Raw genomic sequence first — 16,937 nt, 5'->3', positions numbered from 1 at the left:
TCCTGCAAACTCCTAGCAGGTGTTATCTTATCAGATACTAACCATCCACTTCATTCATATATTTCTCCTTGTATATCTTCTGGTAGAACGAGATGTAAATACATTGAAATCCATGCACGCAAGCAAATCTATAAAAGTTCTGTAATACCTTACCTAGCAAATGTACTTTGTGACGAACAGGATGTTAGAGTTGACCTAGTAAATAACCTGTATTCTTAAGCATGTCTCAAATTTGATAATTTGTACGGATTCAGATTTTTTTAAACCTTTTTTTGAATTTTTTTTTTTGTTTTTTTTGCAAAAAAACTTGTTGAAATAACTCGTACTGAGAATTCTATATTGTACCAGATTATAATGAATAAAGCCATTAGTAGTAATAATAATATTAATAATAATAAAGACGACCGCCACTTTGTTACGGTTGGCTGTATATCGAGTTAACTGTAACTATTATAGTGGATTGAGACTGATAGTTATGCTGGACAGTTGAGCTCACTACGTTAAATCTAGTCGCATTTAATTATGTCAGGGCTTATTGTTGTGAAGTTGAAATTTGCCAAATTTACAATTGAGTCAGAGTAATATGAATTCGTAGTTTCTCGTTAGCTTTTGATAACCATATTCTTAATTGCTGCTTTGGCTTTACTCAAATTCATAAAGTTTCATTTACTTATTTATTTGAACACAAATATTGGTACAAGGGGTACAAGATATATATGCGCCCCACAAAAAATTGTCATTCCATCTTACTTTGTGAAAGCTATGATACTGTCCGGGTACCCAGACCGAAACAGGTGATTTTCTTAGAGGGCCACACCCCGAGCCTTTGACCTAAAGGTCAGACCCACAAGGCAGTGGAGCATTGTGGGGAGATGCAATCCCATGGTAGCCGTTGACCAACGATTGGTTCATACGCTATTTGTTCCTTTAGTATTCTGGAGCCTATGTGCACTACTGGTTTAGAATCAGGTTTTCCCAACCGCCTAGGTGGACTTTCCGTGTCCACCAACCCGGTGAAAGCACCGGACATTCGTTCTTGGTCCTCTCAATTTCGTAAACAACAGTAATGCCACGAGAAGGCAGTGAGTGGGACGTCTTTGGCAGAGGCTATATACGCGTGGTCATGTGAAAGCATTTCGAGAGGGAAGGTGGCTTCTCCCCACTCTCGGCCGTACCAGGGTATTTGGGGGCCAAATTAATCAAGGGAAGCATTCGTATATAATTTCTAGAATCGCCTCCCTGTTAATCTTTTCAATCCACATGATTCTTTCTACACATTTTAATCCGGTCGTTTGTTAAGAGAGCTCTGGGCATCTGTGAAAAATGTAAAGACAGTTAAAATAGCTCTGAGCTGCATTCATGGATGCTTTGGGATCGCTTGATACTGCACCACCATTACTAGCAAATTCATTATCTCAAGGTTTCTTCCTCGACACCCATGTTTAAAAACAACGATATAGACAATAAACCTTTCGCTCACAGCGTGGAAATCGACAATTTTCGTACGAAAAAACATGAAAATGTGAGATTAATGCACGCGATTAGTGAAATACTTGGATGGATCGAACAGGTGTGAACGAATTGTTGCGACAAATAGGCCCTTATACTAAGTCGTATTTTTTTCATCTTAGTTTCTGATTTAGCTAGGGGAAGAGCATCCATAAATTCATGCTGACTAGTATTCTCTTGTCCACTGCAGGTTGATGGAGATTCGTTTTTTAATGAACGATAAATGCATTCTGTAAGTAAAAATGCCACTAGGTTAGTTCTCATACTGGTTAATTCTCCAGTTATGTCTTTGGTTACTGTTTTATCGTTTCTGTTTGAGGCCATCATTATGGTGATGCAGTGGTTTAAAAGTAATATGCATTCATTAAGATTATATCCGTTGAAGTTCGGTCTCCTAAACCAGAAAACGAAGTTTACGTATGTCTTTTAGACGGGGATCAGGACTAAACCTGGGGCCTCAAGAGTTCTTTGGACGGAAACTTAGGTGTCAGATATTCTATTTGGCCTAGTGAAACAGATAAGCTAAGAACTAAAGATCGATTCTTGGGTTTATCGCAAGTATCGATATAGATTTATGACAAAGTCCTCAAAGTGAGTTGCTGTACAGTTTAGTCTATCTTCGAAGGGCATAATTATTGGGTCACTTTTTTAATCTACAGTGATCTTATTTGTGGTGTGATCAGGGAAAACTAGAAAGTACTGAGTGCTAGTGAAACATAACACCAAATCACTTTTTAATTATTTTCAACGGTGTGGCTGAAGGTAAGTTGGTGAAGTGACACGGAGACTTAGTCAACAATAAAGCTCAGTATTTTTTTAAGATCTTTTTTACTTGACACTTTTGCATCTACATACTTGTTCCTCAGAGCCTATTTCGTAGAACCGTTACCTTATCATATGTGTTCACTTTTGTTTTTTATTCCAGGTGCAAAGAACAATCATCAATACTCATGGACTTTTGTCAGAAATCTATATTTCACAAACTAAAGTCTTGTAGGTTTTTTTGTTTTTCGGAAAATAAAATATGAAAATGTTCCACTCAATTGTTTTCTTCACATTGCTTATGATTTTCGAATTTCATGTTGTTTTTGACATGGGCTTATCTTGGGAGTCTCATTAGCCCTTGTGGTCTGGTGTGTGACGAAATCTCAGCACGGATACAGAAAGCCCGTCTAGCTTTCGCCAACTTGCGTCATTTATGGCGTAGGCGAGATATCCCTCTAGCAACCAAAGAACGGGTTTACTGTGCAGCAGTTCGTCCCGTCCTACTTTATGGCAGTAAAACATTGCCGATAAAAGTAGAGGATATTCGTAGGCTACTAGTATTCGACTATAGGTGTCTTCGAAGCATTGCTCGTATATTCTGGGACCACAGAGTAAGTAATGCAGTTGTTACGAAACGCGTATTAGGCAAGGTTGGCAAATCGATTAATGAAGTAGTTAAACCTCATCAATTGAGATGGCTAGGACACGTTACATATGCCCAACCATCGACTGCCCCGACGTGCAATGTTTTATGGTGTAGGAGTAGGTTGGAAGAAAGCTAGGGGCGACCAGAACAAAACGTGGCACAAATCCATGAAGTCACTGACAATTGGACTGAGCCATGTTGGTAGGTGTAGACTACCTGGTTGGGATTCGCGAGATGATAGCAATCAATGGTTAGAGACCTTGAATGACGTGGCTCAAAACCGTTTGCAATGGCGAAGGTGCATCCACTGTTTGTGTTCTCCCGAATTCTAATCTTCTGAATTCTTCATGTCCTTTTCCTTTTTCTCTTTTTTAAATTCATTTCGTTGGATTATACTCCTTCAATAACATCTTCAAACCCTAATCTTTCGGATTACTTCTTATACTCTTACTACTTCTACCACTATGGAATTTGAATCGACAACTGCATCTCTGTGCTAATGTGGTATGGCAACTCGAACTGATGTACGTACGTACTGACTGACTGACATGGGCTTTACACCATCTAAGCAAAATGTTTTATTTAGATATATGCCACGGTGTATCCATCAACTCAAACACTAACAAATTTCGGAATTTGACTGGTAACTTCAAAGTCATGATTTTAAATGTCACCCTATCTACTTCAGTTTGCAAAATCCACAGTTATTACTCGATTATATATCCCATTTCAATCGCACAATTCTTAATTAAAATACTACATTGTCAAATAACTTTTGAATCGAATTTTAAAACCCATATTAAATATTGCGTCTAATTTTTATTCATTATACACATGTTAAAGCACTGCTTTGCACTAAATATGCTTGATATAATAACTGGAGTTAGCCTCTAGAAATCTTAATAGTAAAATTTGGTTTTTATGATCTGTAGCCTTATCTTAATAGATATAACTTTAAAAAATAATGGTAAGTTTCAGTATTACTTTAAAATAAGTGTTGTTTCAAATCACTAGGTATATTACACTACAACCTAATTGAGAAGAATATTCTACTAGAACAAGTTAGAAACGGAACACGATGATACGTAGGGTTAGTGATTAAAAAAAGTAATCTTGCTAGTCTCCTTTATTTCAAACTTCTTTTACTAGTCCAGGAATTTCCATCGATTGAACTAAACGGTTCTGGTTTGTAACACTGTTAAAGCATTATAGCTACACCAAAACGTTTTTGTATATCTAGAAGTATCATTAATTAAGGTTCGAGCTAGTTTAATGCATACCATATATCATATTTGGTCCATTTATGTATCAATAAACTAGATATACTTTTCTGGTTCCGAAATCTTTAATTCTATGTTATCGTAATATGTGCCCCCAAATGCCCTGGTACGGCCGAGAGTGGGGAGAGTCCACTCTCCCTCTCGAAATACTCTCATATGGCCACGCGTATATAGCCTCTGCCAGAGAAGTCCCACTCACTGCCTTCTCTTGGCGAGGGTGTTGTTTACGAAATTGAGAAGATGAAAATTGAATGTCCGGCGCTTTAACCGGGTTGGTGGACACGGCGAGTCCACCTAGGGGAGTTGGAAAACCCTGATTCTAAACCAGTAGTGCACATAGGCTCCAGTATCCTGAAGGAACAAATGGCGTACGAAACAATTGTTAGTGACCGGCTACCATGGGATTGCATCTCCTCACGATGCTCCACTGCCTTGTGGATCAGATCTTTCGGTCAATCTCCGGGTGTGGCCCTCTAAGAAAACCACCTGCTTCGGTTTGGGCACCGGGACAGTATCACAGCCCCCACACAAATCAAATAAGATTTGTGTGGCGCATATGTATTTGGTGCCCCTTTGTACTAATATTTATGTGTTCAAATAAATAATAATAAAATAATCGTAATATGTTGTCAGAGCTCTGAAAATGATGATCAAATGCCTGCCATCTTTATATTTTACCCAACATCATCTTTCTCATGGGAAGTATATTACTCCCATGATAGATCTGTTTATGGATTATTGGTGGTATATTGGTCGTAATGTGGAGATTGACAGCCCAGCTTATTTTACCGGTGTGAATTTGCTGTACATTAGCTTGTTAGGACTAATGCAACTGTCCAGATAAAAGATTTTTTATACATCGACGGTCTTATCGAACTCAGTTTCTTGTGATTGAAGTTGATTTACTAGGGGTCACTAAACATATATTTCCTTCTGGTATTGTATTTTGTGGATATTTCAGTTCATATACACCAACTGGAGGGAATATCAAGGTGCGTATTAGTTGCACTAGTACCAACTCATTCTATCTAACATAATAATATGTAAGGCCACATATTTTAGCTCACATTTTTTGATCAATCAGGATTGTCTTTTTCCTCTTATGGCTGGCATCTTGAAGGTTTGTCTAACACTTTTTTTATTAACCTAGCTATTATCAACTGTATAATTTCTAATTTATTATTCCTTAGCACTTTAATATTGAAACTGCCTTTCACTTTTATTCTAACAAAAATCTAGCTGGATGGGACTACATCAAATGGTATGCAGATTCAGCAAAATTAGTTCCTGGTTGTACAAATCCTTTGATTTTAGCAGCAAAACAATATTCAAACGTGGATGTAGTCAAATTAAAAGTGGCTGTTGTTCTAATGATACCTTTGATAGATTTTTCCAAAAAAAACGTTGACATCTTAAGTTTGCACAGTATGATAGAAACTGTTGAACAAAATCGTGTTGGTTTTTTGGAGGAAGTTTTTCATGAGTACAAATCGTCTCCGAATTTTGATATCTATGATTCTAAAACGACCTCGTTCAGGTAAGATAATAAATTTTTTAGCAACTTATAGCTCTTTAAATTTAGTTGGAGATCTGTCTTGAGTTTAGTACTCACTACAGGCTTTGGGTATGGTTTTGAATTATAGAGTTGTTTCTATTTATTTATTTACTATTTGAACACATAAAAATTGGTACAAGGGGGCACCAGATACATATGCGCCACACAATAACAATGAGAATGGGAAGAGATAAAGAGTGTAAAGTGCGTATAGAAGAAAAAAGAACAATGATGACCACAAATCGGTGTATGGTAGTGGAAAAATAATAGTAAATAGAGAAACAAAAGGGCACAACCGGAAAGAATTCTTCCAGTTAGGGAAGTTACAACCACCTTTTATGAAGAAAGTAAGGGAAGGTTACAGCCGGATCTCGCCACCGGCTTCTATACTGAGCCATGTCTGATGACGTCTCAAGCCATTGTGTTGCATCACCTCTTGGACCCCAACCAGGGAGTCATAAAGGACCAACAGAAGCCAGTCATGTGCAGCTTTCTTCCATACCACGACACCATATCAAACACTGACCATCTCTCTGCTTTTTCAACCAGTCTCAGCGTCGGCAAATAATTCACGATGACGAATTCTTTGGAACGACATCCGTAGAACATGTCCAAGTCGCCGTAGTCGGTGTTTCTAAGATAATGACACCAGTTGAATCATCGTCACTGTACCCTAACAAACGATGCCGAACTTCTGCATTACTAACATGGTGTTGCCACGGTATGTCAGCAATCCTTCGGAGACAACGATGATCAAACACAGACAGTTGTCTAACATCCTCAACTCAGATAGGTCGGGTTTCACAAACAACAAAATTTCTCTCATTGACGCATTGTAGATCCGACCTTTTATAGCCAGGCTAACATCACGAAGGCGCCAAAGATAGCCTAAATTGTAATAAACCGTTCTGGCTTTCACTATATGTGAATTAATCTCAACACTCACGCCACCACCAGCAGCTACCCAGATACACGAACTTCTCGAATACTTCTATTTGCTCATTACCCAGGGTGAGTGCAGGATCAGAGTCCTGTCAGTCTTATAAAAGTACTTTGCACTTGGAATGTGCAAAACGCATACCATACCTACGGACACTGATTGCCACCTGATTAAGTGTGGATTGCATGACTTGGGTATCATCGCACAGTAAGACAATATCATCCGCATACTCAAGGTCGACAAGTCTTTCTCCAGGAAACAGATCCACACGGCCATTACTTACATCCATCAGAGCTGTTTCCAGAATGTTGTCGACGGGAATGTTGAAGAGGAATGGTGAGATTGGACAACCTGCCTAACCCCATTATTGGTATGGGACAATGTAGCGAGGTGGTTGTATGTCCTCATTCTGTGTAAGGTGTTTGTATATAGGACTTTTAGGATGTTGATAAACTTTTCAGGCACATCCTTCTTCAATAGACAGTCCCAGGGAACAGTTCTGTCCAACCAATCGAAGTCAGCCCTGATGTCAAGATACGCTACGATTGTTGGCTTGTGATAATTATGACGGTGTTCTAGCATTTGGCGTAGGGTAAAGATATAATCAATACATCCTCAACCAGGATGAAAACCAGCCAGCTCCTCTCGAGTTTATCTTTCTTGTGTTTTAAACAATCTACGATGTATGGCAGAAGCCAATAGTTTGGACGCAATCGGAAGTAAACTTATCCCCCGATGGTTGTCACAGGAACGATGTGAACCCTTTTTGAAAATAGGGACAACTATCGACTCGTTCCATGATTTTGGAACACACTCTAGCTCCTGAACCTTTGTAAACAAATCGGTCCGTTCCTTAACCAGAAAGTGACCACCATCTTTAAAAAGAGCCGGAGGTAGGTCATCTGGGCCCGGTGATTTGTAGCATTTCAAGAGTTGAAGTTCCTTGCGGACGTCCGCCTCATTTGGTTGATCAGTCGTCACAGGCCACGGAATGCAGGGCAGTCTGATCGATGTTGTCGGAGCAGCCGGCCAGGTGAACTGCCCTTCAAAGAATTCCACCCATCGTCCAAGACGTCGATAGATGTTAGTGATTGGCATCCCATCACCTTCGCAGATTGTTTTATTCATACCAGACTTCTTGCTGCCAGTGGCTTGGATGAGTTGAAAGAGCTTCCTGCAATTACCAGATGCTGCTTTTAACTCATTAGCACGCTCCGACCACCTGACTTCTTGGTCCTTACGTAAGCTTTACCCAATTTCACTACATGACAGTCGTCGTTTATGGCCAAACTTATGGTCATCCGGAGTAGACCTATGGGTCTCGATCAGTTGTAAGGAACCTGTAGAAACCCAATGCATATAAGCGGGACGTTTCACGAAGCCACAAGCGACTTTACTTACTTATACTTTTCGGTGGGATGGTAGCTAGTCTAGAACCTAGCTCGGTTTGAGATGCAGAAGAAGGACGTCAGGTGGCACATCGACAATGACTGCGCTGGTAGTTAGTGCTAGCCAGAAACAGGTTGCGGTTTGCGCACAGTTGCAGTAGACGGTTCCTGTTATCTAACCTGCGACCAACAAGTCCCCATCGGCCAACTAAACGACTCTCTTCTGTGCCTAGACACCCGACCTGTGCGTTCAAGTCTCCGGATAGTACTACAATATCTGTTGGACGCACTTTCTGAAGAGGAACGGTTAGCTGGTGGTAAAATCCATCCTTGATCGCACCCGGGCTGCTATCTGTCGGGGCACAGGCGGAGATGACAAAAAGACATCGTTTCTCACTCCGATTTCTAACTTTGATGGAGCTTTCTAATCTAACAGCACATAACCGACTGTTAATGGGGATCCAACCGACTAGTGCTGTCTCAGCTCTAACGCTTAGTGCGACACCAACGCCAGCAAGACCAGATGAAGATGCCACAGGGTCCCCAGATAAACGCACGTAAAACAGGCTTTTCGAAGCGACAGATGGAGAGCGAATTTGTAGTACTTGACTAGAGTCTTGAATAAGGGTCTCGGATAGACAACACACGTCAACATTAAAACTTTCCAAAGACATAACTAGCCCTATCTGTTGTCCGATCTGCATTAGTGTGCGAACGTTGAAGGAAGCCAGTTTCAGACAGCGTACGTGGTTTCAGAAAGACTGGTTCAGTATTCGTATTCGGTGGAAGCATTGACTTCCGACCAGACAGTGACTGGAGATCGTTTAGATAGAACAGAGTTTCCACCATGGAAGAGCTGCTGTATAAGTTGAAAAATGGAAGTACATTAAGTGGGAATAGAGAAAGATAAGTGACGTATTACATAAAAAATGATAATGATAGTAAGGAGATGCAGTCCCATGGTAGCCGTTGACCAACGATTGGTTCATACGCCATTTGTTCCTTTAGTATTCTGGAGCCTATGTGCACTACTGGTTTAGAATCAGGTTTTCCCAACCGCCTAGGTGGACTTTCCGTGTCCACCAACCCGGTGAAAGCACCGGACATTCGTTCTTGGTCCTCTCAATTTCGTAAACAACAGTAATGCCACGAGAAGGCAGTGAGTGGGACGTCTTTGGCAGAGGCTATATACGCGTGGTCATGTGAGAGCATTTCGAGAGGGAAAGCTGACTCTCTCCACTTGCGATCGTACTAGGTCGTTTGGGGGCATTATAGAGTTATTCCTCTGTACAACTAGTATTATGATATGATATCAAAAGCTGGTTCATTTGGATTTTTGAGCTTCAGCATTATATACCGGTGAATAATGCTAAAATGGAGGATATTAAGAGCGGTCATATGAATAAACAACAAAGAACGAGTAGCCTATTTAATAATAGAAAAGCTAGGGAACTCTATTTTTTACACAGCATCGAACATCCTGTATAATATTATATTATAATAAACACGTCTAATCAAATTTCACAACTTTTTCAAAACTATCCCGAATAAAATAATGGGGTAAGGTGTTAGTAGAACTTATAACTAGTAACCCTAAATGTTTGTATTCCTATTTACACCATTATTTTGCCAGAAGATTATACTTCAAAAATATTGATGTTGAACTTTACTTATTTCATACTCACTATTAATCTGTCCTAGTTAGTATCAAGTTTATTGTAATTTAGTAAATTTAACTTCTTTAACAGGTACAGGTTTGTACACTCAGCTTTAAGTCACTTTACTTAAAAACTAACGATGCAACACAGCCCCTAAATCGAAGAACATAAGGCAAAACTGTGACCAACTAGTTGAAAGTTAAGTGCTGAAACTACTAGAACATCACATCCTAACATTCTCGTTATATGTCAATTTCTAATGTAATCAGACGAACAAATTGTATGTTAATATATCCAGATTGTACCCGTTTCTCCATTATGACATGTACATGATTTATCCTAGTTTCTCAGTGAAATTGTTATTCCAATCTTTTCGGTTATTCTGAATACTCATATTTAATCTTATCAAATATTCACGCGCTAAACCTGAGCGTTTCTTCTACATACTTGTCTGTGTATGTACGTCCAACTTTTTCTGTTACCTGGTTTGTTGCCTATCTAGTGGCTGAACTTTATATATACAATGAATCACCTTAAATAGGATGATTTGGCTACTTGCCAGCTTTACGCTACTTTTGCTCTTCCTTCGCTTAAATAACTGTCTGTTTACAACTGAATGTGTGAAATAAACTTATCCTCATTACACCTCTTGTTTCGTTTTCTTGATTTAACGTTCTAACGTTATGTGCCGATGGTCTGTTACGAAACTAAGTATGGAATACGTGAAAGCTAAACTGAAGTTAGACACGGGTACGAAAAGATAGTCATCCAACAGTTTAATGACCAACACACTATTTGTGAAATCTATCTGGCTTTCCGAAGTAAAAATATGACTTAAAATGATTCGAAAACATGTACACTGTTTTAATATCTCGTCTTATCCATTTCTGTTGTATTTGAAGTGTGAAATTAGGTTGTTATGAGAACGACGGAATGTTTATGCTAATTAATGCTGCCTCTGGTCTTTCATCTGATCTTAGTTGAAATCAGTGGATTAGGTGAGTATCTTACATATTATAAATTGTATGTTGTATATTTCTTTTCCATTTCTTCCTCACTGTCCAAAGTTAAATGTATTTAGGAATGTCAAACAAAATAGAATAAAATTGTTAATGTTAATATGACTCATATAGAAAGTGAACTTGAACATTTAAGATCCGTGATCCGAGTAAATAAGGGTCAGTTAGAGTGAGAGAAATATTATAGTGCAATTGCAATTCGATCAAATGTTTAATGGAAGACTAAATTGTGTGAAAAATTAGTAAGACGTGATAAGGAGGGATGAATGCGAAGTGAATCCATCATGTATAGGGGAGATCAATAATGACGCTTAACCAATAATGTCAACATCTGGAGTAAATCACGGGATACAGTGGACAGGAAGGATGCAGCTTGACGATTTAGACTTCGCGGATGATCTGGCTCTTCTATCACAAACGCAACAACAAATGCAGGAGAAAACGACCAGTGTAGCAGCAGCCTCAGCAGCAGTAGGTCTCAATATAAACAAAGGGAAAAGCAACACTCTCCGATACAATACAATATGCACCAATCAAATTACACTTGACGGAGAAGCTTTGGAGGATGTGGAAACCTTTACATATCTGGGCAGCATCATTGATGAACACAGTGGATCAGATGCAGATGTGAGGGCGCGGATCGGCAAAGTAAGAGCAGCATACTTACAACTGAAAAACATTTGGAGCTCAAAACAATTGTCAACCAACACCAAGGTTAGAATTTTCAATACAAATGTGAAGACAGTTCTACTGTATGGGGCGGAGACGCGGAGAACTACAGAAGCCATTATCCAGAAGATACAAGTGTTTATTAACAGCTGTCTATGCAAGATTCTGCGGATCCGATGGCCAGACACTATCAGCAACAAGTTACTGTGGGAGACAACAAACCAGATTCCAGCAGAGTAAGAAATCAGGAAGAAGCGCTGGAAGTGGATTGGGCACACCTTGAGGAAATCACCTAATTGTGTCACAAGACAAGCCCTCACATGGAATCCTGAAGGTCGAAGGAGAAGAGGAAGACCAAAGAACACATTACGCCGAGAAATGGGGACAGACATGAGAAGAATGAACAAGAACTGGAAAGAACTAGAAAAGAAGGCCCAGGACAGAGTGGGTTGGAGAATTCTGGTCGGCGACCTATGCTCCATTGAGGGTAACAGGCGTAAGTAAGTAAGTTAACCAATACTATTAATAACAATAATTATTATTATAATCTATTGCATACTTGATTTTTAACTTTACTTTTCACAGTTGGAATTGTTTAGTCTCATTTGCAAAAGTGCAGACATTAATCGAATTTATCTATGGTTGGGAAGGTACATCATATATTTATTGTCAATTCGCTTACATGTTGGGTTTTATGTTTGTATCATTGGTTGTTAGGACAAAAAAAGTTATAAATGTCTATTCCTGATTTGGTATGAAAAAAATGGCGAAACTGAAAACACAATTTTCAGAATGTTTTTTTATTTTGAATATTGTGCACACTTATAATGAAACGTTTTTACATAAAATTTTAATGGAAATATTCTGTTGACAATTGTACATTATTGATTTTGCATCGTTTCTATTTGTATATAAATCTACTTGTCTTTTATCTCCCTTTTTTATTTATTTATGATTTATTGTATACATTGATCAAACGGCTTTCAGTTCCTCGCTTTCATCTTTTTTTGTTTGTTTGGCAACTATGCAACTAAGAATAAAAGTGTAAGTATTTGTAAAATAACATTGTGAGATCACAACGTAATTTGTTAAGTCGGTGTTTTTTGATGACTGTAAAATTATCAATGATGATAATGCAAGGAGGGTAAAAATTTAAATTTTTCTGTCTGCTCGAAATCTGCTTATTAACTTGTTTTTTTTTTACTCAGACAATTGAGCCAATATGATGACTCTTTTTATTATAGATCAAAGACAGCTTTATCTAGCATACCACAAAATTAATAAAAAACAGTATTGTAAATAAATGTAAAGTACTGTCGTACGATATTTTTTTTCTACTTCAAAGTGCAGTAATGACACATTAATTACTTGAAAATTATGTGTTCAGTAGGATGTAATATTTGAAGAAGATTTGGTCTAATGTAAGGGCTGTAATCAATAAATGCACCATAGAAAGCTCAAAATAAACGAAATTTAGATGAAAATAATCGATATGTGAAATTTTCGATTATATGGTGAAAATACGAAAAAAAATCGTTCGAACTCACTAAACTACAGTGAAATGAGTTAAGCATTAATCATATTAACGTTGACCACTAGCTACGGCATTTTCAGTAAGTCATGCATGTCTCAAGCTATCTCATCGGCATGTATAAATGTATGCTTTTGATAATTCTAGCTCAAAGCTTTTAGTGAGAAAGCGATTTATTATAGAGTGTAAAGTAAGAAATTTTATTATTATCTAAGGAATGTTGCCAGGGGATTGTTAATACAATTAATATATACATAATTGACGAAATTTGCAGCGAAACTGAAATTTAATCCAGTTTTGTCTTCTCCTGTTCATTAGTAAACGAGAAATTTATTGTTATGAGTTCAATCTTCTATATGTTTGTTATATCCCAGTGAAGACATAAGAACGGGTAACTACAAGGACCTATTAATAGACTATAATTCTATATATATATTCTTATTGTTTAACTATTGAATAATTAAATTGTGTATATTTATATTCATCTTATTATAAGCTTCATTTTGACCCATGGATTATTATTATTACTATACGATTTACTGTCCCTAAATTATATTCAGTTTATTGATTACTGTCTCTCACGTTCACAGTTACATTTGGTTTGATCTTGTACAAATATTATTTTCTATTTTATGGTGTTGATGTAGTCTGTCTGTCTGGTATATAAACCAAATATGCTTGAAATCAATGATTCGCATAGCAGAAGCTGTAATTGGTGTTCTGCACTCAATTGGAAGGGCTAGGCGGACAAGGGACCAATAAGGACGCTAGACTGCTCACACCGGTCGAAGTCATTGGTTAGCACAGTACTAAGGTTGGAAAAGTTGTATTTTGATTGGTGGATAGTTCACGTGATAAAAAGCCGGACATAAAATCATAATGAATTGGCATACGGCCTATTTTTTATAGTCATAACAATGTTAAAATAAGTGATTACCATATAGAATTTAATAATAACAACTACACCAAATCTGTCTATTAATTTTACTCCCTCATCTAATCAATAATTTAAGAGTTTGGTTTTTATTATTGCGGACATTGATAATCAGTGAAACAAAGTTAATTTAGCTTAGCAGCACAACACAAAAGTTGTTTTTGGGAATACGTGTTATAAAGAATGCCGTGTATGACTTTTAACTTTCAAAACGACCCATTTTTTAAGCGTTTTAGAGTTAATAAAAGTGAAATCTACTAAACATTTTTCAATCATTTATAAAACAGACTAAATACAGGTGATATTGGACAATATGTAACTATTCATTATGAGATTATTCGGCATCTGGTTTGAGATACCTTCAGAAAATATAGAGGCTGCAGCTCTAGAAAATAATAAAGTGTGAGTGTTACTAGTGTCGTCTTTCGTTAAACCACGAAACAATCGGCTTGTCTTGCTAACGTTACGCAGAAACTCAAATTTATGATTCGTCAACCATTTGGTAACCGTAAACAATCCTTCAACCAGCCAAACATGAATAAGGGACTTGTATCTACATCCACTAGCCTGCCTAAGTTATTAGGTATATGATATTTGGTGAAGCATTTCGTGTTGATGATCCCTACTTGTATTTAGTGTAAAAATCATTATGATTGCTATCACCAATAATGAAATAACAGGAAGTCTCATTTTGATATTCTGTTAGCTGTCTGACAAACTCTTCAGTTGAAAACGCAATACTAACAAGCATATCTCTGAAAATATTCTTAGATTTGTTGTTTGAAATGACAGAAGTGTTAATAAGAATCGTAATTTGGGACTGACGGATCTTATTCATGCAAAAATGTACTCCGATGGACGTTTGGAACTACGTTCCTAACTGGTTGAGGGGTAAAGATTTTACCTATGTTTACTTACGCTTGTTACTCCCAGTGGAAAATAGGCCGCCGACCAGCATTCTACAACCCACTTTGTCATGGGACTTCCTTTCTAGTTTTATCCAATTTTTGTTCATTCTTATGCTTGTCTCCATTTCTTGACGTAATGTGTTCTTTGGTCTCGAGGATTCCAAGGGGGGTTGCCTTGTGATGCATTTGGGTGCTTTCCTCAATGTGTGTCCTATCCACTTCCAGCGCTACTTCCGCTGGAATCTGGTTTATTCTCTCCCATAGTAGGCTGTTGCTGATAGTGTTTGGCCAATGGGTCCGAAGTACTTTGCGTAGACAACTTAATAAAGACTTGTATCCTCTAGATGATGGCTTTCGTAGTTCTCCAAGTTTCCGCCCCATACAGTAGAACTATCTTGACATTTATATTGAAAACTCTGACTTTGGTGTTGGTTGACAAGGGTAAGAAGTAGAAGAGTATACATTAGCAATTTCAAACCCTTAAGAATTTACTTTCAGTCAACTGAATATCATTCGTATTTAACGTGCTAAGGCGCTTGCAACACCACTCAATTTTTGGTAACGACGCCAAAATCTTACTAGAAACGATAAACGCAAGTCTCAACTAACATTTTGCCGATATCTTTTTATTTTTTCAATGTCTTAAAAAAATCTTTCATCAAGTGAAGCCCATGGTTTTAGAGATGAAGTTACTGATTATTGTTGTTTTAAGAGGGGGATATAAAGTGAGAGAATAATTGGTGGACTCAAGTTTTCTGGTAATTATGAGCAAGAATAATTTAGCCGCTTTAAGCAATGGTTTTGAAAGTAGTGTGTTCCTGGTAAACAATGTGTATATTGATATGAACGAGGTGCGGGGAACTACGCGAAACCCAAATGTTACATAACGTCCTTGGATGGATTTTGTGGACTTTAGCTGGATTAAGATAATCTGCAATAGTTCTTCGCCACTCTTGATCAAATTGATTTGATTGATGGTTTCCTGGATGCATTTTTTCTCATGGAACGTACATAACCAACAATTGAATTTCGGTTTGATTTTGGCTATAGTAGTACCAATATCTATTGTAAAAATTCTACCCTATAATTCCAATTCCTGTTATATTTCAATCAATAACGAAAGTTTATCCGAACTCTCATCTTTCATGTTGAATACATCTGACTCGTTAAAAGAATATAATCGTCCAAATTTAAATGAAATAGTGGAGGGTGCGATTGGAGATTATTCGATTGTTTTTAAGTTTGATGCTTACAAAAAAATGTGGACAGTCGAAAAAAGTTTATAATCTAAACCGATATGCATTATAGTTCCTAAAACTGCTTGTCAATTATCGAAACATCAGCCTCCTTATTTCATCTGTGTATATAGATTGACCATTATCAAAGCGGCATAACATGGAAAATAACCTGTCATTTTAATCATACGGTAATTGGAAGACAAAGAAAAGGCCACCAAAAAAATAATTTGATATTTTAGCAGATTTGTCTGGCCTGTATAAAACTGCACGAAGTTAAACAGTGCTAAGGCATCGAATTTGGATATAGGTAGCAAAGATCGAACAAGCATGCAATTTACTGAGACAATTTCGTGCTTATTAATATAGTTGTGAAGGAGAACATAGGTGACGACAACCAATGTATTTTACCACAGAATTTCTTGACAAAATATGAGAACCATACATTGAATACTTCATTTGCGAGTTTCCATCATTTATCCTTCACATTCTATATGATTCTTCCCATTCGCTATCCCTTTCCATTCTCTTCAACTTGATCTTCTTAGCCTTTTACTGCCAATGTTTCCGCTTCTACTTATGTCTGTCGACATAAGTAGCATACACCATGATACTACTTGAGAATTTGTAAAACTACCAATGAGGTTATTATAATCTATCATTGCACTTGTTATCGAACATTAGATTGACACGATTTTGACAACATGCGTATCGTAATCAGTTGACCTATATCTGTAAGCAAATGGTAATAATTTGACAGTATAGATTATCTCTATTATTCTAATAGCATGTCTGAAATTTCACATTTTCATTTATAAGTAACTATCTAGTAGATGTTGATATTACTACTTCTAATACTGGTAAGTCTGTGATGATCAGTTATTTAACAAATATTAATTA

General features: G+C 37.4%; 1 protein-coding gene across 1 annotated transcript; it reads left to right on the top strand.

Annotated features, from left to right (window-relative positions):
- Nucleotides 1–5,570: 5,570 nt before the first annotated feature.
- Nucleotides 5,571–16,088, top strand: Smp_097740 (hypothetical protein; the record flags this gene model as incomplete). Its single annotated transcript, XM_018790899.1, has 2 exons — nt 5,571–5,737; nt 15,926–16,088. The coding sequence occupies 2 exons, from the start codon at nt 5,571–5,573 to the stop codon at nt 16,086–16,088; spliced, it is 330 nt and encodes a 109-aa protein (XP_018645912.1).
- Between the last annotated feature and the right edge of the window lie 849 nt (nt 16,089–16,937).

The sequence above is a fragment of the Schistosoma mansoni genome (assembly GCF_000237925.1).
Source record: "Schistosoma mansoni, WGS project CABG00000000 data, supercontig 0013, strain Puerto Rico, whole genome shotgun sequence".
Lineage (NCBI taxonomy): Eukaryota > Metazoa > Platyhelminthes > Trematoda > Strigeidida > Schistosomatidae > Schistosoma > Schistosoma mansoni.
Note: the sequence above shows the minus strand (reverse complement) of the source record. Positions and strands in the feature narration are given on the sequence as shown.